The 23,587-nt window shown below is 44.7% G+C and overlaps 1 protein-coding gene across 1 annotated transcript in view; it reads left to right on the forward strand.

Moving 5' to 3' along the window:
• The window catches only part of LOC117887652 (dynein heavy chain 9, axonemal-like), a 150,912-nt gene that overhangs the window by 68,143 nt on the left and 59,182 nt on the right, over positions 1–23,587 (forward strand). The window contains exons 7-8 of the mRNA XM_034790310.1: positions 10,035–10,228; positions 18,161–18,309. Coding sequence (XP_034646201.1) covers positions 10,035–10,228; positions 18,161–18,309 — 343 coding nt within the window. The remainder of the gene's footprint in view (positions 1–10,034; positions 10,229–18,160; positions 18,310–23,587) is intronic.

The following is a 23,587-nucleotide window of genomic DNA, read 5'->3' on the forward strand; positions in this document are numbered from 1 at the left end:
CCAGGTTCCCATCCACTTTTGCTTCCCCTACTAGTTCTTCCCTGTTTGTGAGTAGCAGGTCAAGAAAAGCTTTGCCCCTAGTTGGTTCCTCCAGCACTTGCACCAGGAAATTGTCCCCTACACTTTCCAAAAATTTCCTGGATTGCCTGTGCACCGCTGTATTGCTCTCCCAGCAGATATCAGGGTGATTAAAGTCTCCCATGAGAATCAGGGCCTGCGATCTAGCAACTTCTGCTAGTTGCCAGAAGAAAGCCTCGTCCACCTCATCCCCCTGGTCTGGTGGTCTATAGCAGACTCCAACCACGACATCACCCTTGTTGCTCACACTTCTCAACTTTATCCAGAGACTCTCAGGTTTTTCTGCAGTTTCATACTGGAGCTCTGAGCTGTCATACTCCTCTCTTACATACAACGCAACTCCCCCACCTTTTCTGCCCTGCCTGTCCTTCCTGAACAGTTTATATCCATCCATGACAGTACTCCAGTCATGTGAGTTATCCCACCAAGTCTCTGTTATTCCAATCACATCATAGTTCCCTGACTGTGCCAGGACTTCCAGTTCTCCCTGCTTGTTTCCCAGGCTTCTTGCATTTGTGTATAGGCACTTAAGATAACTCATCAATCGTCCCTCTTTCTCAGCATGAGACAGGAGTCCTCCCCTCTTGCGCTCTCCTGCTTGTGCTTCCTCCCAGGATCCCATTTCCCCACTTACCTCAGGGCTTTGGTTTCCTTCCCCCGGTGAACCTAGTTTAAAGCCCTCCTCACTAGGTTAGCCAGCCTGCTTGCGAAGATGCTCTTCCCTCTCTTCGTTAGGTGGAGCCCGTCTCTGCCTAGCACTCCTTCTTCTTGGTACACCATCCCATGGTCGAAGAATCCAAAGCCTTCTCTCCGACACCACCTGCGTAGCCATTCGTTGACTTCCACGATTCGACGGTCTCTACCCCGGCCTTTTCCTTGCACAGGAAGGATGGACGAGAACACCACTTGCGCCTCAAACTCCTTTATCCTTCTTCCCAGAGCCACGTAGTCTCCAGTGATCCGCTCAAGGTCATTCTTGGCAGTATCATTGGTGCCCACATGGAGAAGCAGGAAGGGGTAGCGATCCGAGGGCTTGATGAGTCTCTGCAGTCTCTCCGTCACATCGTGTATCCTAGCTCCTGGCAAGCAGCAGACCTCTCGGTTTTCCCGGTCGGTGGTCGTGGAACCCCCATCCCTAGGACAGTGCATCTTTTGCCTTCCAATCGGTGGAGTCTCCTTCTGCTCCCTTCCCTCAGATGGGTCATCTAGTCCACTCTCCACATTAGTACCTGTAGAGAGAACATGGAAACGATTGATCACCTGTATCTCCATTGCTGGTGCATGGACACTCCTCTTTCTCCTTCTGGAGGTCACATGCTGCCAACCCTCCTCACAATCCTTCTGTCCCTGCTGCGCCTGCTCTGAATCTTCAGAACATTGTGGCCGTAGAAGCATCTCCTGACGTCTGTCCAGGAAATCTTCATTTTCCCTTATGCAACGCAGAGTCGATACTCGTTTCTCCAGACCTCAAACCTTCTCTTCCAATATGGAGACCAGCTTGCACTTTGTACAGACAAAGTCGCTTCTGTCCTGTGGAAGAAAGACAAACATGGCACAACCTGTGCAGGTTACAACAGCTGATCGCTCACCTTCCATATCACCGTCCTCTTAAGAGCTTCCTCAACTGTTGCAGGAACTACTCAGGGAACCTGCAGATGAAAGCCTCAGTGCGCTCTCCCCAAGCGAGCTCCCAGGCAAACTCCCGCTGTTAGCCTCTGCTGTTCGCCGCTCAGCTGGTTCGCTGCTGACTGCCCTTATATACCAGTCAGGCCCACTCAAGGCCCACCTGGAACAAAGCACTCCCAATTCACACTTTTCAAACAAACAAGCAAGCAATCAAGTCTTCCTGCTCTCCCAGCAGTAACTCCCTCTTGCCTGGAGTTAAGCCTTCTGGTCCTGGAGAGGACCCAAGGCCTTGTCTGCCTTCTTTGACAGCCTCCTTTCACTTTGTGTCTTCTCTCCTGCTGACGCAGGGCCTTGCAGGAGAATTCACTTTCTGCAGCGTCTGCTGCTAACACACACCTTTTCTCTCTAGGTCTCTTCCTTAGCTACCTTCAGCCACCTGACCCATCTGTCACATGACATCATTCATTGTTACTCATCCTCCCCATCTGGGGAGAAGAGCTAAAGTTGTCAGAATTGGGACTGAGGAGCCAGAAACCCTGTGACACCGAAGTATGGACACTGGACAAATAGCAGATTGTATGTTATGGAGGTGCTGGTCACAGCCACAGAGTGTTAAGAATGAGCAGTTTGTTCTTGAAGCAAGAATTCAGCTTTGTTATATATGAAGAATACAGCATATCCTCAAATATACACCACTTTCTGCCCCACCCCCACCCCCCCAAAGCAGAGGAAGTGGCACGGGATCACCTCACAGAAGTGGCAGGAGGGGGCCTCTTCACTACTTATCCCAGCTGCTGGAGTGTAACTGCTTGGGCGGGTACATGGGCAGGGCCTGCCACATACAGAGTCCTCTGCAGGGGAGGTGTTGGCAGGGCAACAGGTCATTTGGGGTGGCACAGTTCTTGCCTTTCTGAGCTATAGTTTCAGGTAGTCTGCAGACTTGGGCAGATACCCCCGAACTGATTACAGTCAGGGCATGTTTTCAGGATTTTCTTTTCAACCATGAGAACTAGGGACTCCTTTTAAAATAGAGCCCCAGGTTTGGATGTAATCACATGACTCCAGGAAGTGGGGCCCGAGAGGTGGGCTTATAATGCTTGTGCCTTAATCCCATTCTGGAGTTAAGGGTAAATTTAAAAGCAATCCAGGTAAGTTTAAAAGCATGTTAGATGATGGAAATACAAAGTTCACACACACTACCACACCCTTAACTTTTCCCTTGAGTGGCACCATGCAATGATCATATGATGGCAACATTGTGATCTCAGGTCAGATGATTTTTTTATGTATAATTTTTCATTCTTGACTTTTTTTATTCAATGGAGATATCCACACAAATATACTAATACTAACAGCCTCAGTCCTGGGGTCCTTATTTCCTAACTCCTTACTCAGGCTTCACTGGGAGTTTCATGATGAGGTCCATCACTCCTAGAACACCCACTACTGGCCAGCTAAAATGGCAGCAGATGGTAGCCTTGAAAGGGGGGTGCGCATGAGCTGAAGGAGGTGTTTGTACAGGGTCACGTAAATTAATGGTGCTATGCACGCGTGAATCCCAATATAACAGTAATAACTTAGTCAAGGGGAGAAAGTAGTAAAGGCTTTGAAGGAAGATGGGGGCATAAGGTGCAGTGAGCTTGTCAGCCTCTATAAAAGTAACGAGGGTGATTAAAATGTACCTCTTGTCTTGAGTGCTGATTGAAGTTTGACAAACGCATCATGTCTTTATTTTTACCTTCATTAGTTTTGTACTCCTGAGCTGAATAATTCAGGTAGTGCAGCTAAACAAAAACAACATCTCTGGCAAATGAATAATACAAAACAAAACCTAGTCTGGAAAGATGACAAATAATCCATCATTCTCTAATCCTTCTAGTTAACATTATTCAAATGGAATAGTTCATTTGCCAATGTGTCAGCTTCCAGCACGACCCAATTTATCAATCTCAGCTGGACATAGGCATGGCTTTACCATCCTCCGTGGAGCGGTGTATCTTGGGCTCTGAGGATGCTGGCTTCCCTGAGGAGCCATGAGCCAACCCACAGCAAATGGAGAAGAGAAATGGGAAAAATACATTTACACTCAAGAAAAAAGACCTTTCTAATGCATATGAAAGGTATAACGTCTTAGAGTTTAAGGCCAGAAGGGGTCATCAGATCATCTAGTCAGACCTCTTGATATCGCAGGCCACCAACACCACCCAGCACCTGCTAAATTCAAGACTAAATTTTTTAACTGAAATTAGACCAAAGTATTACAGTCCCCGGGAAACTACACTGTTATGTGTCACAAGCACAGAATAGAAGCGATTGCGAGCCCAGTGCCCAAGATAGCAATGCAGTGGTAAGAAGAGCCTTATAATATCCAGGCTAGTTAAGTAGGATATCAAACACTGAATATTAACTCAGCAGTTCTGCTTTTGCCAAGTTCTAAAAGTTCAAACAAGGACCGCAATGAACTGACTGCATGTTCTTTCCCCAAGCACTGCTCTAAACACATCATGGGATGCTGAGGTTGTGTGGAGTCTTTACCTTATTTCCATTGGGGAGGCCTGCATCTTTAGCCCATTGGTGGAGTAATACTATGGCACATTTGGAGAATTCATAGCTTAGACGACTAGTTAAATGCAGAGCTTGAGCCTTTAGAACTTTGGAATAGAAATGAACATTCCCAGACTGCAGATATAATCCTGCTGCTCCCATTGCAATAATTGGATTTGCCATTGGCTTCAGTTACAGCTAGCCAGGACCCTGTAAGTTTTCACAGACTGTGCTGTGTACTGCCTCTGCCACTCAGAAAGAATTACTTGTCAACATTCACAAAACTGCCAGTTTGTCTTCCTTAAAGTCAGACTTTGCCGAGATGCCTATACATTACTACTGTCTGGCATTGGCTAGCCTGGTGGCCACCTATGACTACTGGCAACACTGTTATGAGCAATTCATGCAAACACATCTGTGTCCACCATAACCTTGTGCTCCTCATTTGCCTGTTTGTTCATCTATCATGCAGTGTTTAAATCTTGGATTGGGAGCTCTCTGGGACTGTTTGTGTTATTTGTTTGTACAGGATCTATTACTAAAGTGGGACACTTAGGCACAATAATAACAATAATGATGAACAAAGTAAGGCTGTTTTTATTCACCTGACAAATTACTGGACTGGAGTGAGTGAGCAGAATTTTGCAAGGTTAAATAAAACTTGTTGAAGCCTATAACAATCACAAATAAATTACGTACATTTGTGTTGCTTACTTTCTCCTCACCTTTGTGTGTTGGATCTTTCCTTAAACGTAATCACAGAGACCATGGTGCTCTGTGCGGAGAGCCTCTGCTACTACCTTACAGTTACTCCGAAAAACTGTTCAAAGATGATCAATATAAAATAGTGACACTACAGGAGCAATCTCATGTCAAAAACAGTAGACTTTATAAAAGCATATCCTAGATTGTTCAAAACTGCTAGAGTGTTTAAAATCTCCCTTGCTTTCACAGTGTTGCTTATTCTCACAATTCTGTCATGAGTCTTGTGGCATTTGGGGTGTTTCTTAAAGCCACAGAGACTGGAAGCCTGGGATTAGGTGACACTCTCAGCTTTCTCTTTCTTTTTTTCCCAAAGGAAGTTTCTAGTGCTCAAGGTTAGGGAGAAAAGCTTGAAAACTTGAAATCAAGTGAACCCAAAGGGCTCAAAAAGCAGAAGGCATATAAGAAGACCCCCCATTTTATTTTTTTATTTAAAAAAACCCCTCATTTTTAAACCATTTCAGGATTTTGGGGGGCCCAATTCATGACTTTTAAACACTTGGGGATGGCAAACTGTTTGCTATTGATACTATTTTACTTGTTTATATTATTAACCTCAGGGTGGGCCATAGAAAATAGACTTGTCACTTTCACTTTCAGATTCTGACGCAACGGAACAATGCTGCAGTGTCTGGGTTGAAAGTATACAGGGGGAGGGTTATTTGGTTTGTTTTTTAAAACTATTTCCATTAAAACTAAAGAGGAAAAAAATCCATGGACCTATTTCTACTTGTCTTAGGTTTTGTAAAATCTCATTTTAGCAACACTTACATTTTGGGGCAGATTTGACCTGATAGTGTCCTTAAAAATGACTGCATTCAGTGACAAGAATAAGTATTCTCTCAAATAAATACACTACTGTAGGCCTTTGTGTATCTGGCACTGGAAGATAAGTTCTATAAAGTAACAATGACACCAAACCTTTGAAGTTGTTTTTGTGCATAAAACATTCAACCCATTCCCTAGAGGCAGCAGCCCAGTGAGCATTGTGCGTTGCTGCCCCCATCTGCCTGGAGCTTCTCCTCACCCCTATGAGCCACTTTCACATCCTCATCTCTCTGTAGAGCTCTCCCTTTCTCTCTGCCCTCAGATCGACTCTCTGCGATACTGCAGATAAAGGACACAATGTAAATATAAACCAAATTGAATTGTGATGGAAAATGGTAATTCTGTCTCAAAGGAAAAGGTTAGCATGCCCCTTGTATTTGCTACAGCGAGGGCAGGGGAGGATTTTATTTTGAATATGTGAAATTCACAGACCTAGAGCCTCGCCCCATCAGGGTTTGGACCCATTCACAACTCGGATGTGAGACTTCTGATGAAAACAAAAGCAATACAGCAAGTTGTGCTGGTGGTTCAGTGGGTGGAATTCTTCTCTCTGAGATAACACTGATGTGGTGCTTCTAGGGTGACCAGATGTCCCGATTTTATAGGGACAGTCTGGTTTTTGGGTCTTTTTCTTATATAGGCTCCTATTACTCCCCACCCCGTCTCGATTTTTCACATTTGCTGTCTGGTCACCCTAGGTGCTTCATTGCGCTGCTAGTGGCCGTGTGCTGCTCTAGGGGCCACCTTTTGGGTGAGACACAAATTCAGGGCCTTCATACTTGCAACCGTTAACAATGCTCTAGCACCTTTGCAAGAGAAGGAGCAATAACCCTGGTCTCTTCCTGGCCACATCCCAACTTGGTTAATACGTTCTGTCCTCTCCATTGCCTCAGCGGCTTAACTTGGAGAAGTTATTCTCCACTTCCCCTCTTCAATGCTGTCATGGCATGTTGGTGCAGAATGGCTGCATTTCACAGCCTGGGGAGTGGTGCCTATGTGTGTGCTCATCAGCACTATTTTTTAGCTCCTTCTACCTTCTGGGAAGAGTAATGTTTTATGGCTGTTGGAAGCACTCAGATGCGATGGTGATGAGCAACAACATGGGAAGCTGGACAGGCAGAGAGAGAGTGTGTGTATGTGGGGAGAGATAGCAAGTGTGTATGGGGGTAGAAAGAGACAGATTTCAGATGTCAAATATATTTGAAATTGCACATGTTGATGAAGATGGTGTTCTTGAGCCTGTGGCTGGCTGCAGCCATTGAATTTCTCAGTGCTAGAGCTAATCAGATTTCCCTTCTGATGCTCATCACAGTGTTAACATTTCCATTTCCCATTTCTTTTTGTGGTTGTTAATGCTACAAGGGAATTGCTTCCACATTCACTCTCTGCAGAGATCTCACCCTCAGCACCTCCTGCCAGTACTGGGCTAGTGGGGCTGAGCGCAAGTTACCTTGGGATGTTGTTACAGAATGGTTGGGAGGGCGGGGCTAGTAGTGAACTGGCTTTGACCGGCAGGGCTGGCTTACAGCCACTCGACTGGATTAACAAGAAAAGAGATATGGAAGGCCGGAGAATGTTGAGTGTGGGAATAGAGAGCAGTAGTGTTTCCTGCCAGAGCCTCCTTGTGGGTGAATATGCCCCCCACCTTAGAAAGAGATGATGATAAAAGCAGCTATGAGAATCGCTTTAGATGAACAGTCTCACCTGCGGACCCTGGCCTTGTGGGTGCCCGGGAATTCCCCACGCTGGAGCAGCGCCTGCTACGAGCCCTCAAGGACAAGGCTGGAGGGTCCGGGACTGTCCGTAGCAGAAGGAGCATAAGCATTGATGCTTGCTTAGTTGCTGGAAAGCACCTATTTAGTAATGCGTGAAGGCTGGGAAGCTTATTATACTTTGGCAATAAAACCAGTTATACTTACGCACCTGGTGTGGCTTCATTGAGTGTATATGAGTCCCCATCCTTTTGGCTTGACACGGGCCCAGAAATTCCAGTCCTAGCCATTTGTGACACTGTCGCTGACAGCAGCATGCCCAGGAAGAAGGGTCTCTTGCCTGGCACTTTAGAGACCTTCTGCTTGGAAATGTGAATGCAGATTTATTTTAACTATTTATTTGGGGCAGATACTCTGTAGATATGCCTAATCTTTTTCTCTGTTGGCTTACATCTTTCCTTACAGACTCTCTATTTTAGCCACGGAGGCCTAGATGCAGTCCATGGACATCACTTCTATATTGGCTGAGGATAGGGAGAGTCATTAACCCCCTCCGGTGGGTGAGGGCATCAGTTCCCCAGTGTCTCTCGATAGAGTGCAGGCAAGGACACCAAAGGCAAGGCTGAGGAGTGAGGTGCAGTTTGGTTTCCAGTTAGTACCCCGTGAAGCAGCCTGAAAAGGCAGTCAAGCTCAGGATCACTAGAGAGGAGGTGCATGTAGCAGAGCCTGAGATCTTATGCAGAGTTAGAGGAGAGGTGTCACTTTCTGACTGCAGCAAATCCAGGTATGGGTCTGAATCTGAACTGTGTATAAAGTAACCACCTGGGCCAAATTCTGTACTCCGCTGTGCATGCTGATGTGGGAAGATATTCACTCTCCCCAGCTGGGATAATGTGCAGGACATCAGCTCAGAATGTTCTGGAACACAATAGTCCTCTTCCCTCCCCACCCCCCATTCCCCTGCGCCTCCCAGGGAGAGGGTTTCCAGGGGCATAAAGCAGGAGTGGCCCCAACTGCCTCTCAGTTCTGTCTGGCAGCGGGCTGGGAACTCACCCCCAGCCCTCAATGCTCCCCTGCTTCTCCCCCTTTGGTTGCTCTTTACAGAGCAGTGTTTGTCAGGGCCAGCACCATTGCGGACATGGTCTGGGCTCAGCTCTCTGGGGCTGCTTCCCTGTCTCCTGCTGTCAATCTACCAGAATGATGTCCCCACTGAGAATGTTCTCCTCACCTCGGGGCCTTGGATCATACAGGCTGAGGTGGCTAAGAAAGTTGACATCGAGTCCTATGCATAATGTGACACTGTGATGTCTGTTATAGACACATGCTTGGCAGAAGGTCACAACCCAGATGGGTGGATGTGGTGGGAAAGAGGGGGACTGACGGATGGGGTGGGGAGGAAAATGGAGTGAGTGGTACTCACTGCCACTTGTTAATGTCCAGATTGGGAATCCATGGGACAGTTCTCACAGGAGAAAAATGGTTCTTTACCCTCCTCCCTATGCTTCTTTAAAATGATTGTCCCTCTGGACCCACTCTCCTCACCCATCTTGGGAGTCTGATTAATGCTTTTTATGGAAGGAGCTGAAGGGTAGTTCGGGCCATGTTCCCATTTTTACCCTCAAACCCTATATGGGCAACAAGGGATCTAGTAGACCCTGCTTTCTAGAGACTCACACAGCTGATTGTGCATAGCCAAAGGTTGTGATTTGGTATTTGCAATGACCTCAAGAATCCTGGGTATCCGGCAGGGAATCATATTTGCCAAAACATCAAGTACCATTTCTAGTGGTGTATGTGAAGATCCACTTGCTGATTTATTGTTTTGGTGCATATTTCAGATGGCCTGGGATGACAAATTATATTACCTGTGAAGTAAATGGGAGTTGTAGCTGCTCAGCATCTCTCAGGATGTATCCCATAGTAATTAGCAGTGGCTCTGAGCAATACAGTTCTTATTCTGAACTTCCCCATAGTTCAGGGGTGTCCAGATTTTGTTTTGGGCTGATACGTAATATACTTTGCATTTACAGAGTTAATTTCATCCTACATGACCCTATTGTTCTATGATTCTAAGGATCTCATCTCATGCACTTTATACGTATTAATTAGGGCCCTGATTCAGGACAATGCTTAACCATGGGTTTAAGTCCCATTGCCCTTAAAGTTAAGTACATGCTCAAGTGCTGTCATGAGCAGGATGCCTTCCTGAATCTAGGCCTAATTCAGTAAGTCTCACAACACACCTCTGAGATATAGTACTGTATTCTTCACCAGGTACAGATGGCTTAACTGAGCCATAGAGAGGCTAGATGACTGACAACAAGGAAGTGAGCCAACTGGGAATAGAATGCAGGAGCCTGGCTCCTTGGCTTCTGCTTTAACCATTCCAACATAGCAAAACTGTAGCAGCTAGTAGCTGTCAGAAATGCTTCCCAGGGGCACGTAGTATTTCTGTCCTAAATGGAGTTCACTGAACTTTTCCAGAGCCTGTCATCTATGGAGGAATTCCGGAACCTGGATCGGGATATCGAGGGATCTGCCAAACGCTGGAAAAAATTTGTAGAATCTGAATGCCCTGAAAAGGAGAAGTTCCCTCAGGAATGGAAGAGCAAGTCAGCTCTGCAGCGTCTGTGCATGTTGAGAGCCATCCGGCCTGATCGCATGACTTATGCTGTCCGGTAAGGGTACCCAGTGGCCATCCCTGTAATGCGCTCATTTGGGGGTGGGGTGTGGGGAGACTATTTAACGGTGTGCTCAAGAAAGCAGAGCTGGTTCAGAAAATGTGTTCACGTTTATTTAACCTTAATATATGAATCTCACACAATCTTCTTCTGAAAGATTCTTGTTAATGGCCCTAAATGAATCATCTCTAACTGCAGTGCAATGCACCCACTCCACTTAATCAGGACCCTCTTAATCAGGAAACCCATTTCGTCAGGATGACTGCCAGGGAACCTAATCATACGTAAATAGCAGCTTAAATAAAACTGTGTGAAGAGCAGACATATATGGTCAAAAATTGGGTGATATCAAACAGGAATTGTGCAGCTTTTTGTGCATAAATGGTCCTTTATTCCTAAATCTTTAGAGAAGCTTTCCCACTTCACAATAAATTCTCCAGCAATGAATGAAAAAAACACCCACAGAATCTGAGATGAACAGATTGAGCCTTATGGAACCTCTTGTTGAACAGACATGATTTCATTATAATACCTCTGCTTTATTCTACATGAAAAATAAAGCACAGCTGCAGCAGAATACTTCACAATTATTATTGTTTGTGTCAGTGCCTTGCTGTTTACAAAATCAAATCAAACCGAAAACTCGCCTATTTTCTTATTAATGGATTTGTCTTATTGCTTTGAATAAGCAGCAGACTCACTACAGTTACTATGAATGGCTGTGGGATACTATCTACCATAATTACTCAAGTTTTGCTTCACAAACTGTAGATTCAAGAAGAGAAACAAGAACAGGCTGTGACTTCCACAGCAATTGTCCCTTTCATCCTAGCATGCTCTGGTTTTACACATCAGTCCCTGTCTGTAACGGTTAAGAATAAATAACTCTAGCAGAATCAAACTGTATAATTAATTATAATTGATAATAGTTACTAAATTGTTTGTAGCTGTTATTCCTTAGATGCTGGAGTAAAGAGATGTATTATAGATTGGGTTAATGGTGGAAAAAATAACACACATGTCATGCTGGTCCTAAAAGTTGTAGTTATAAACTATGTAGTGAAAGCAAATAGGCAAACTTTAGGCGGACGACACAGAACAGATGTTCCAGGAAAAACTAAAGGTCTTTCACTCATCAGGACTCGTTCCATGTATATTGTCCTTGTCTTCCAACTTCTGGCATTTCTGTAAGACATTAGTCTTCCACTGAAAAGCTTGTTGAATAGCTTTATACAGCTACACAATCCTATATATGTGTATATATAGGTTGAGGTCCACGTTGTAACTTGCTCCATGCAGGAGCTAGATCTCTATCTGTGCTTGTACTCCAGGATCCTGACTGAGGCCTTTGGGAGATACCACAGTAGAATTCTAACCCACCCTTTTCTTACCATTGCTCACAACGTTCTCAAACTCCTTTTGGGCTGGATTTTCCTGCCTTGTCTCATCCCAAATGTAACTTTTTTTTCTTGAAAGTTTAACATCAGCTAAACCGTTTCCAAGTTTATGTGAATAGGTATTACATTTTACTAGTCTTCCCCTGTTCATTCCAACTGAAATATTTGTACTCACATTACTCAAAAATGGCTGAACCTAGAAATATGAAGTTTAGCTTCTGGTGACAGTACTCCTTGATGATAAGGAAAAAGAATCCAAGGTGGAAGAAATCAGTTGAGTATTTGTACAGTTCTGGGCATGTAAAATTGACATGTTAATGTAAATGCATTAGAACATGTTATACTTATCATGAAGCTGTTTTAGAGCATTGGCCATGCACAATAAGGATAATTCATGATGCCCTCACTAAAGACTTCCATATTATAGATGCTTGACTGTAGGGCTGCCTAAAATAACCAAGGACATTACATACAAAATGAACATGAAGCCAGTGTACTGCTAATGCCCAGCATTTTCCAACCTGGATACCCAAAATTAGGATCCTGAATCCACACTTAGGTAGCTAGGTAGAAGGTGCCTGATTTCCAGAGGCTAAGACACCCTACTCTCATGGAAGTCAGCCATGTTTTTCTAGAGAAGCCGTTCCTCTCTCCTCAAGGTAAACACTCTGCATGCTCAGTATGAGAGCACCCAAGAGCTACCTAACTGCTCCAGAAAGGATCCAGTCCTCACCTGGCTCTCACATCTGCATCCCTACACCATCTAGATCAACACTCAGACCTACACTTCTCATGTATTTCTCTTCACATGTGTGTTTGCTGAAAAGATTGCAGAATGTTTGAGTGGGGATTATATGTATTCCACAGCAAATGGGCATTTTCGTGCTTCCCATTACATCCATAATGACTACTTACTGGGGGTATTTGTGTTATTTGTCTGTGCATCTGACTGCCTGTTCTTCTGTTGAAGCATTTGTCCACCCGGATCTGACTCTTGGTATGTGCGTGTGCGTCTGGAATCTTTTTGCCAGCTGTGCCCACTGGGGCTGCACCTGCGCCCGGCACACCCTCCTTGTCCGTACAGAGTTAAACTTCAGGGCTATTGTGTAACACCTCGAGAAGTATGTGTTAATTGTTCCCAGTCAACTTCAAAGAGAGCGGTACTGTACACTTTCTGAGTAAATCAAACCTTTAATGCAAAGGAAAAATCATATAAATAATTTAAAACATGGTAAATAGTATTTGTAATACTATGAATAACTTTTAAACAAAAGTTATTAGACAGTAAATCTACTCATGTTCCTCATACAATGTTTCCCTGCTGTTACATATATTCACATATAAAGGTCCAGCATCTATACTTCTGTACTTTAACACACATCAAAGCACATTCCCCTATGATCTTCTCTCAGAGATGATTTCTCATCTTTGTAGTATGGTCAGAATATCTCATGTGTGTCACCTGGACTCTTCAGTCCTTTCAAACACTTCAGAAACTTGTCAGCAAACACACAGTCTGGGGATCTCCCCAGCTAGTGGCATTCTAGCCCTTGGGCTAAGAGCTGCTGGTCCCCTCAGTTGCCAGTGAAACAGAAATCTGTAGCCTGTATTTAAAGTGGTGCAGGGATTAGGCATGTAAAATATCCATTCCCTGGATCTGTAAAAGGCTCTCCATCTAGGGCCCTATATTTTCCCCATTAGTCTAGCTAAGTCAGGTGAGAATTTACAGATCCTCACCTCATAGCTCTGGCCCATTCTCTTTAGCTTAGACAGGACCCCATTTTAAAGCAGTTATATGATAACTTGATATCTTTCTTTGAGACTACAAGTTTGGTTGGTACAGGAAATAGTGTTGATGCAATATACTTAGACTTCTATAAGACATTTGACTAAAAAACTAGAACAATATAACATTAATATTGGAGATATTAAATGAATTAAAAACTGGCTAACTATCAGGTCTTGCAATGTAATTTTAAACTGGGAATCATTACTGTGCAGGTGTGTTTCTAGTAGGGTCCTGCACAGTTGGCCCTACTCCATTTAACATTTTTATCAAGGACTTGGAAAAGAACATAAAATCATAACCGATAATGTTTGCAGATGAACAGAAGTTGGGAGATTTGTAAATAATGAAGATGAAAGGTCACTGATACAGAGCAATCTGGACTGCTTGATAAGCTAGGCTACAGCAAGCAACATAGGTTTTAATATTGCTAATTATAAACGTGTACATGTAGGACCAAAGGATGTAGCCATACTTACAAGATGGGAAACTCTATCCTGGGAAGCAGTGACTCTGAAAACGATTTGAGGTCATGATGGATAATCAGCTGAACATGAGCTCTCAGTGTGATGCTGTGACCCCAAGAGCTAATGTTATCCTGGAATTCCAAACAGGGGCATCTTGAGTAGGAGTAGACAGGTTATTTTACCTGTGTATGTGACACTGGTGTGACCACTGCTGTCCACAATTCAAGAGTCACAAGAACGATTAAGGGATTAGAAAAACACACCTATCTATGTCATCTTCCCTCTGCTTGTCTCCCTTTCTTTGGGAGAAACAAAGTCAAATGCTACAGTGGAAAGTAAAAGGCCTATGATGTCTGACTGAAAATATTTTTTATGAAGAGGCCAATGAGAGGTGTTTCTGATTCTGAGGCTCCTCCTCCTTGGCGGCAGTCTGCTCCAGCTTTTAAACCAGTTTCAGTTGGCGCTGTGGCAACAAGAGATGCTACTCCTGGGGCTAAGTGGTCATGTGTGGAGGCTTTGTACTTATGTAACTCCATAGGCACAGTTATGCCTCCACCCTCTTACAGGCTGGCTAAGATAATTTTATCAGCAAATCAAACACACTAAGGATGTACCTGTCGAAGTTCCTCTGAAAGTGAAGACATTTCTGCTTTGGTGGACAGACCCTCAAAACATCACCTATCCCATCAAAGACTCTGGTGGTGGATACGTCCACACTGAGCTGAGGTGCCCACTTGGACTGTCTCCAGATACTGGGCACGTGGTCCTGAGCAGGGTCTCTGTTATACATGAATGGCCCTGAACTCTAGTACATGTATCTAGCTTGCAAGACCTTTCTGCCTCTCCTTCATGGCACCACGACTCAAATTCTGATGGTCAGTGCAACAGCTATGCACTATAGAAAAAGGCAGGGGAGAGTGAGATCATCCCTCTTATATCAGGAAGCAGGATACATTGGGACTGGTGCATCCTATATCAGATCAGCCTAGTAGTTCTCCATCTTCCAAGTATCCAGACTGATTTGTAGATTGACTATGCAGAAAGAGCTCCATCACTCATGCCTTGTATCTGAAAGGTTCAGTTCTAGATCAGGTATTTCTAAAATGGAGAGTTCCCTCTATAGACCTGTTTGCTAGCGATGGGAACATGAAGTGTCCAGTGTTCAGCTCCTAAGAAAGAGTAAGCTGAGAGTCTATGGCAGATGCATTTCTGATTTGGTGTGAAGAGAACCTGCTTTATGCTTTCCTCCCATTCTGCTAATTCCCAATGTTCTCAGAAAGATACAGCAGGATAAGCCCAGGGGATGATGATAGTTCCAGCATGGGCGCACCAGTTCTGGTACTGCAACGTGATGCACCTGTCCATCAGACCACCTCTTCCACTTACGAACCTACCAGAAATCATTTTGCAGAGCCAAGTTCTACTGTGGGACCCAGTCCTGGAAACTCTGTATGTGACCATATAGAGGCTGGCTGACTAAGCTGCGTGGACAGAAGATGTCCAGCGGCTGTACACGAGGTTTTGATCCAGAGCAGATAAGCCTCTCTACTAGAATATATCAAGCTACATGGAAGAGTTTCTTGATGTAATCTATTCAGAGACACATTCAGCCTTTCGGCTGTTCAGTTCCAGCTAACCTGGACTACTTGTCATCCTTGGAGTCCTCTCCTGATTAGCTCTATCAGATGTCATCTGTTGAAGATCATTTGATTTTTTTTTTTTTTTTTTCCCCATCCCACATTAAAAGGATTTTTAATGGGCTGGTGTTGTAGGACATGCCTGCCCTGCAACAATCCCTGCTGGCCAAGTGTGGAGCCACAGATACGTTCTTGCTGTTTCCTTCTTTCAGAGTCCCCAGTAACTCCACAAACAGAGCTAGAGATGTGGCTTAGCCCTCCAGCCAAGTCACAAACTTAACCCCTTCCAAGGTGGCAAAAGTCGAACTAAAGGATCCCAACAAACGAAGAAGTTCCTCTACCTTCTTTTCTGGTATAGAGCACTGGGCCACAGGCTGGTTTCTGTGGAGTGCCTGGCTTCCTGCTGACCCTGACTCAGACCTTCCATGGGGCCTGCCCACTCCTTGTGGTTCCACACCCCAGACTGATCTCTCTCGGCCATTTTATGAGGCCTGGGGGTCCATTAATCTCTCACCTGACCCTCCCTTGTTCCTGCCCCCTCAGGCTGGGAAATAACTAATTAAGCCACAGGTGAGGGTGGCTCCATCTCCTCTTAAATGAGTGAGTCACCCTGTGACAGCTGAACTTATGTTACATTCCCTACCTGGGACTTGAATGCGGTGGTCCTGTCTTTGATGGGCCCTCCCTTTGAACCCATGTCATTACCTTCATTATATCACTGCTCTGTTAAAACAGCCATCACCTCAGCTCACCTGATGAGCAAATTTCAGGCTTTGAGGGCAAGCCATTCATGCTCTGTGTTTCATAAAGACAGGGTTACTCTCAGGACACATCCAGCATTTTTACCAAATATTTATATACTTATATTTATATACTTAGCAGTGTTTTTCCCTAAACCTCATTATTCTCTGCAGAGGTTAAACTCCACACACTAGATTTTCTTAGAGCTGTCCTTTTATCTTTCCAGAACAAAGTGATTTCGTAAATCATGCAGACTCTTTATGGCTTTTGGTGATAAGTCTAAAGGGCAAGCTGTTTCTCTGAAAGACTCTCTAAGTGGGTTACAAACTGCATTAAGCTTTCCCACTCCATTAAATAAACTACGTATTCCCTCCTGAGATAGGGCACACTCTATTCGGGCTCAGTCAACAGCTGTAGCTTGTTTCAGGGAAGTCCCTATTTCTGAGACTTGTGGGGCAGCTACTTGGGTTTCTCTTCATACATTTACTGACTGCTACTCCCTTGTGGCAGCTTCTAGATCAGATGCCCAGTGTGGCAGGGCTGGTTCTATAGCCATTATTGAGATTGAACTCCAATCACCTATCTCCTTGAGGGGTAACTGCTAGTCACCCACCAATAGTGGGAGCCGTGTGAACAAATGCTCGAAGAAGCAAAGATTACTTACCTTATAGTAACTGGAATTCTTCAAGATGCTTGTGTCCACACAGATCCCACAACCCATCCTCCTAGCCTACTGATATGGAGTTCTTAGCTGGATATTCTGTATTAATGAAGAAATTAAGTGGTGTTGGGGCTAGTCCATTCTTTATATCCTCGCGGTAGGGGGCACGATGGTGTACAGGGCACATGTGCATCACCAGCGGAAGTATGAAGTATAATTATTACTAGGGAACCATGGATTTCTTCACTGAGTTTGAAGAGGAAACAGCTTTGGTTCAAGAGGCTGGTTAATGTCATTGACCTGAGATAGGGGAGAAGATAAGTGGCAGCTAAAAATATTAACTTTGTAAAAGACTCCAGAAAATGGGGATTCTCTTTCACTTCCTGTGCTGTGATTCTGTATGTCCTATATAGTTTTGATACAAGCAGCTAATCAGATTTTGGAACCCTGGAGATGTTCCAGGTGGAAGTAGAAATTGATGGAGGCTGGTAATTTCTTTGATGTCAACTTGTTTATTTACAAGGAATGTATGAAGTCCTGCTTCTCTGAACCCAGCAGCAGGAGGAACCAGGAACAAAAGGAGCAGTTTCTCAGTGTACAGCCCCAAGCCTCCTTAGCCAACAGCCCCAAAGGCTCTAGCTTTTCCCAGGGTCACAGTGTGCTCAGCTACCACTTGGCTTTCTTGCTTTTTTACCTGTCAGTCTCTCTGTTCTGTTTGTCCCCAGATTCTGTCTGTTCTGCCTACCTTCCACCCCATAAAATATGAAACCCCTTCCTCCACTCCATCTGAACTCCTGAGTGGGTTCACAAGTCCCTTTTGTCTCAATCCTGACAGTTAATTGATGGTGTGTTCACATCCAGTCTCAAAGAGGTTTGTGATCCAGGCAGTCACCAGAACCTCCCAGCATATCCCTTCTCACCACAACACCCCTGCCATGGCTGGTTCTCTCTTCTTTTCTCTCATTCTGTTTGTTTGTATATGTCACACACGGGCTTCAAAAATATATATCATGGGCAGGGACACTTCTACTGAAATAGCAATTCCTAATGGTAAGCTACAAATCCTGATTAGGATTCTGTATTTTGCATCCAGTTTATCATGAGGTTTCTTATTTCTCTGACTTTGCAAGATACAATAAATACACTTAATAGATTGTGCATCAGCTTAGGAATATACTGTCTGCCCTGGATATTTCTGGCTTTTCTGAATATTAACAGTCTTGCAATGTTTTTCTGGCAGAGATTTTGTTGAAGAAAAGCTGGGAAGTAAATACGTGGTGGGAAGATCTCTGGATTTTGCAACATCATTTGAGGAGTCAGGACCCGCAACCCCAATGTTCTTTATCCTGTCCCCAGGGGTCGACCCTCTGAAGGATGTGGAGAAACAAGGTAAATAAATCAAGTCTCTGAACAATCCACAGCATCATGGTTTGTTATCTTCTATGTCATTATCCTGGCATGAATCTCCTGGGTTTGCTCTTGGCTCCTCATAGATAATAGAGCAACCTGTTAAAAATAGATAATGCCCAGAGTGTGCTTTACAGAGTTTTGTGAATTTTCACCTAAAGCTTAAGTTAAACTTCTCTGTTCCGTGTATTGCCTAGAATACCAACACTGTTCGCACTGCTGTAGTTTCTGAGTTTGTCTCTCATACAACTTATAACCCACATCAGAGGTTTTTAGTATGCTATCAGCTAGCTACAAATAGCAACCACTTTCCTATAACATTTCCCCCAAAAGATTAGCAGAATTTCCAGAATTTAACCTTTCTCTCCCTCTGCTGTGCTAGCACCTTGGCCAGTGCGATCTGCTGACCACAAAGCAGAAGGGGTTTCTAGAAGGGTGCTGCGTTTGTAAAGCACTGCTTTCAGGAACATACTGCACTGCTGTTGTCAATACATGTTCTGTCAAAGCTGCTAGCTATGCAGGATTCTCATTCAAGGGCTAAGCTCCATAGTGTGAGCTTCAGGAACACCTCTAACCCTTACGGTTTCTTTCCCCTTGAAGAGAGTGATAATGAGGTAGAGCCTGAGCCCAGCTCCCTGCAGGACCTTTCCTGGCATCCCCAGATCATTGTAGCCAGTCCCTTCTTGACTGCCGTTGGCAAAGAGGCTCCTTTTGTCGCACTGCATCTCACAGATCCATAGATTCCAAGGCCAGAAGGGACCACTGTGATCATCTAGTCTGACCTCCTGTATAACATAGGCCAGAGACCGACCCCGAAAAAATTCCTAGAGCAGAGATTTTAGAAACACGTCCAATCTTGATTTTAAAATGGTCAGTGATGGGGAATTTACCACAACCCTTGGTGAATTGTTCCAATGGTTAATTACTTGTTCCCCATGTAAGTAATTATAGTCTGTGATCAAGTCATCCCTTAACCTTCTCTTTGCTAAGCAAAATAGATTGAGTTCTTTGAGTCTGTCACGATAAGGCAGGTTTTCTAATCCTTTAATCATTCTCGTGGCTCATCTCTGAACCCTCTCCGATTTATCAACATTCTGAATTGTGGGCAGTTGAACTGGACACAGGATTCCAGCAGTGGTCACACCAGTGCCAAATACAGAGCTAAAAGAGCCTCTCTGCTCTTACTTGTGGTTCCTCTGTTTATGCATCCCAGGATCACATTAGCCCTTTTGGCCACAGCATCACATGGAAGCTTATGTTCAGCCGATTATCTACCATGAACCCAAATCTCTTTCAGATTCACTGCTTCCCAGGATAGAGTCCCCCCGTCCTGTAAGTATGGCTACATCCTTTGTTCATAGGCCACTGCTCCAGCTCTTCTCAGGAGCCCAGTCATGTTCATCCAATATGCTTTCCCCTTCTCTAACCCTGACTTCAGGCCTCACCAGTTCAGGGGGGCTTTGGCTCCTAAGAGTGGGAGGTGGAATATTCAGAAAACCCATCAGTTATTCAGTGGTCTGTACGCTCAAAGCCAATGTGTTTCCATTCCATCCTTAGTGGGTCACTGTCCACACCAAACACCAACACAGCTGATAGCCTCAGCAGAAAATCCAGGCACCACAAAGACAGTGAAATTGAACTAGCCTATCTCCCTAGAGGTGGTCCCTTAGTGTCAGAGCAAAGACTCGTGTGCAGGGAGTGGGCTCCCTCTGCTTCGGTCTGCGATGCACCTTTTTTGTGTATGAAGAGAGAGAGTTTAGTTTCCAGGGCTGTCTGCCCAGCCCCTCTCACGAGCACTAAAGTCAAGTAAATGTCTGTCAAGAATGTTAATAAGATGCAGAAAGAAAATGGCTGCCTGGAATGCAGCACGAGGCACATGATGGGCCTCTGCTCTCATTGCACTGGAAGAGGAAAAGGCCCTCTGGGCATGTCTGCACTTCGAGCTGGGGGTGTGATTCCCAGCTCCAGGAGACATACCCATACTACCTCCATCAGAGCTTGTGTGCTAAGAATAGAGGTGTAGCCATGGTGCTGCAACCACTGCTCATTCTGCTCATGCCTCAATGGTATCACTTCTATTTTTAGCATACTAGCCCAATCAGAGCTAGCATGGGTATGTCTCTTCAAGGTAGAAATTACATCCCCAGCTCCAAGTGTAGACCTATCCGAGGTGTATTGCATGGCGACCAGGAGTCTGCGCTTACATGCCCTACAGATTTCTGTACATTTTATTCCATTCCTTTCCTGTCATCAAGTCCCATTAATACTGAATTACATGAAAGTGGAGCTTGCCAGAATCCCAAAGAGAGCCCTGTCCTTTATATGATTTTCCTCAAAAGATAAGGCAGTAGCTGGAAAATGAGAAATTGCTGCTGTACTTTTATAGTTCTGCAGGTGAAATTGTCTTCATTATGTTCTGTTCTTGCACTGGGAGTCAGGCACTGTGACCTACGACATGAGTGGTTTAATTGGAATTGCAAAGGACTCATGTAATTGAGAACCTGGCTTTCGTCAGCCATCAAAGTTTATGCATGGAAAAAATGAAACAAAACAAAGCCATTATTTCCATGCAGTTACACCAGTCTTGAACCTGGCCCACTGGGACTTTGGTTCAAACTCTCTATTTAATATTTTGTGTGTCCTCCATGAGCTTTTACTGCAGACTAAAGTCTCTCTGAAATTCAGGCTAGATATTTGCAAATGGAAGAGAGCTCCTTCCAGGTGCCCTCCTTTCCTGAGTCCTGTCCTAGTCCCACCACTCTCTATTCAGACACTGCAACAAGTTTCTAACTCTAAGTCCAGATGCTTTCCCAGTTCCCTAGACAGAGGATCCCGAGTGCACATTCTCCTCTTCTGTCTGAGCTGGAAGATTCTAAAGCCTGCTGGAAAGAAAGGCTGGCATTGTGGTTATGGGACTGGCCTGTGGCTCAGGAGGTGGGGCTCAGTTCCTTTCTCTACTGCAGACTCTGTGAGTGATGCTGGGCAAATTGCTCAGGCTGTCTGTGCCTGAGCTCCCCACCTGTAAAGTGGAGGTAATGATGTTACTTATGATCATTAATCCTATTTATTGTGGTAGCACCAAAGGACCAGCGGAGAACACAGCCCCATTGTGCTACAGCGACATAGATACAAAGCAGTAGATGGTCCTTGCCCCACAGCCAACTGTCTCCATAGACCAGATGGACACAGAGTGGGTGATGAGATAGCAAACACCAGCAGAGCGAACAATGCGATGGTGACAAACGTCATGTTGGTGCCATGATTTTTTGTGTGTGTGTGTGTGTATGTGTTTACACCAGCTGAGCTGACTTGAAAGGAAAGTAAAGGGCACTGGGACATCCAAGGGAAGGGGATGGGTGGGGAGCAGAGGGTAAGAGGGCCAGGTGTGGAGGGAGGCTGATGTGAAGAAACTGTGAGGGATGATTGGCGCAAACAGCCAATCAGCACTGGACAGAGAAAAGCTAATCAAATCTGTTAAAAATTGGGCCTGTCTTCAGCTGTTTCTGCAGCAGCCCTGCCTGCTCCAGTCTCTATCTGGCTCTTCTGTTGTTTTTTTCTCCAAGGTCACGTGGTGGGGGAGGGAGATGTCCCTACACAACTCTAGGTCCAGCTGGTGCTGGAAGGAGGGATGGCCCCAATAGGGCCAAGTTTTACCTTCCTTCCCCCCAGTGCACCAGTACCTGATTTAGCTACATCTGCACCTGTGCCTTTGTTGCCTGCTAAGACTGAGAGTCTTTAAAGCAGAGATTGTCTCTGAGATATTCGTATGTAACCCTTCTGCTGGGTGGTGTTGGCACAACAAAGTCTGGGTCCCGTACCTAGGGGTGTTCTTAAAATTACAAAACAGAACCAGCTTGAGCTTCCACACAAATATGTGGGGAAACTACACACCACCCCTGGGCCTCTAAGAGGCAATACTTCCTTACTGGTAAGCACTGAGTCTGTGTATAACAACCCCTCCCCCACAACTTTTATTAAGAGAAGAGGGAACACAGCAATAGTTTGGGGAAACGCTGCCACGATTCAAAAGTATGCAAAGTAAAACACCTGTGCCACAGTATCTTGGGCCATGTCCTTTGCCTCAGTTTCCCATCTTGTGATGTGAAAGTCCAACAGACGAATGTCCCTTTAACATGCCCCTCTTCTTTTCCCTCTGCTACATCCCATTCACGTTTGATATCTGAGGTCAGTAAATTCCCGGAATGCGTTTGGATGGGTTCAGCTTCTGAGGGGGATGGAGGGTTTGAGTGATGCCTCCTACCTTGTCGCTGTCACTGCTTTTTGTTGCCAGTATCACCAGGGTTGGCTTCTGTTGTCACCTTTCGCTGTGAAGCCATGTTCTGAGTTTGCAGTAGTTAACCCAGTCCTTGGTGAGTTCAGCTTTCAGTGATTGCTCCAGGTACTGGGGAACTACACTGCTGCTGCATCTTCTGTGTTGTCTTTCACTGCAATATTGTCACTACACCAAGTCTATGGTTCAGCTCCTTAGACCTGTTCATCAGTGATTTCAGTTCTAGTGATCACTGAGAAGGAACAAGGACTCAGCTGAGTCCAGTCAACCCTGTTTTAAAAACTTGAGGGGGTGGAGATCAAATCACATACAAGACACTTCAAACAGAGACATCTACACCACCAAGTAAGGACATCTGTCCTCACCCCTTTCCTTTACCTTTCACTTATATTTGGCTTTACTAGCACCTGCTTAACTAGTGAGGTTTACATTATGGCGATTCCTCAGGGCATATTAAATACAGTTCTGCTGCCCTTTAGTCGTGTAATAAGTATAATATTTCATTACCCTGGCATCCAAGCCTCAAGTAAATATTAACCCAAAACAGCAAAAATTGATCACTTTGGCAAAGCAAATCTGTCTGCTGATCATCTAGGCAGAGTAGGTGTGTCTATGCAAATATGGTCTGTACCTGATATCTTTTCCCCCCAGTTCATCATTGGATGCCAGGTTAGAGCTCCTTCAGACCCTGGTTTACAAGTATAACATTTTGGAGAGAGCTGGTTGAAAATTTTCTTCCAAACATTTTTTGGACAATAAGTGGCTTTCAATGCAACTGAGATTTTCTCAAGAAACATTTCATGCTTGTTGAAATCTTGATTGCCAAAAACTTTTGGTTTTCTAGTTTCCATATTTTTTTTCCTTCAAAAAACAAAAAAAGTTCAAAGAAATGTGTCATTAAAATGAAGAGGAGTTGGGCATGGGCACTCAATGGGAGTTGGGCACCTCCCCAAGGACCCTTTGAAAATG

Source organism: Trachemys scripta, chromosome 14 (genome assembly GCF_013100865.1).
Source record: "Trachemys scripta elegans isolate TJP31775 chromosome 14, CAS_Tse_1.0, whole genome shotgun sequence".
Classification (NCBI taxonomy): Eukaryota; Metazoa; Chordata; order Testudines; family Emydidae; genus Trachemys; species Trachemys scripta.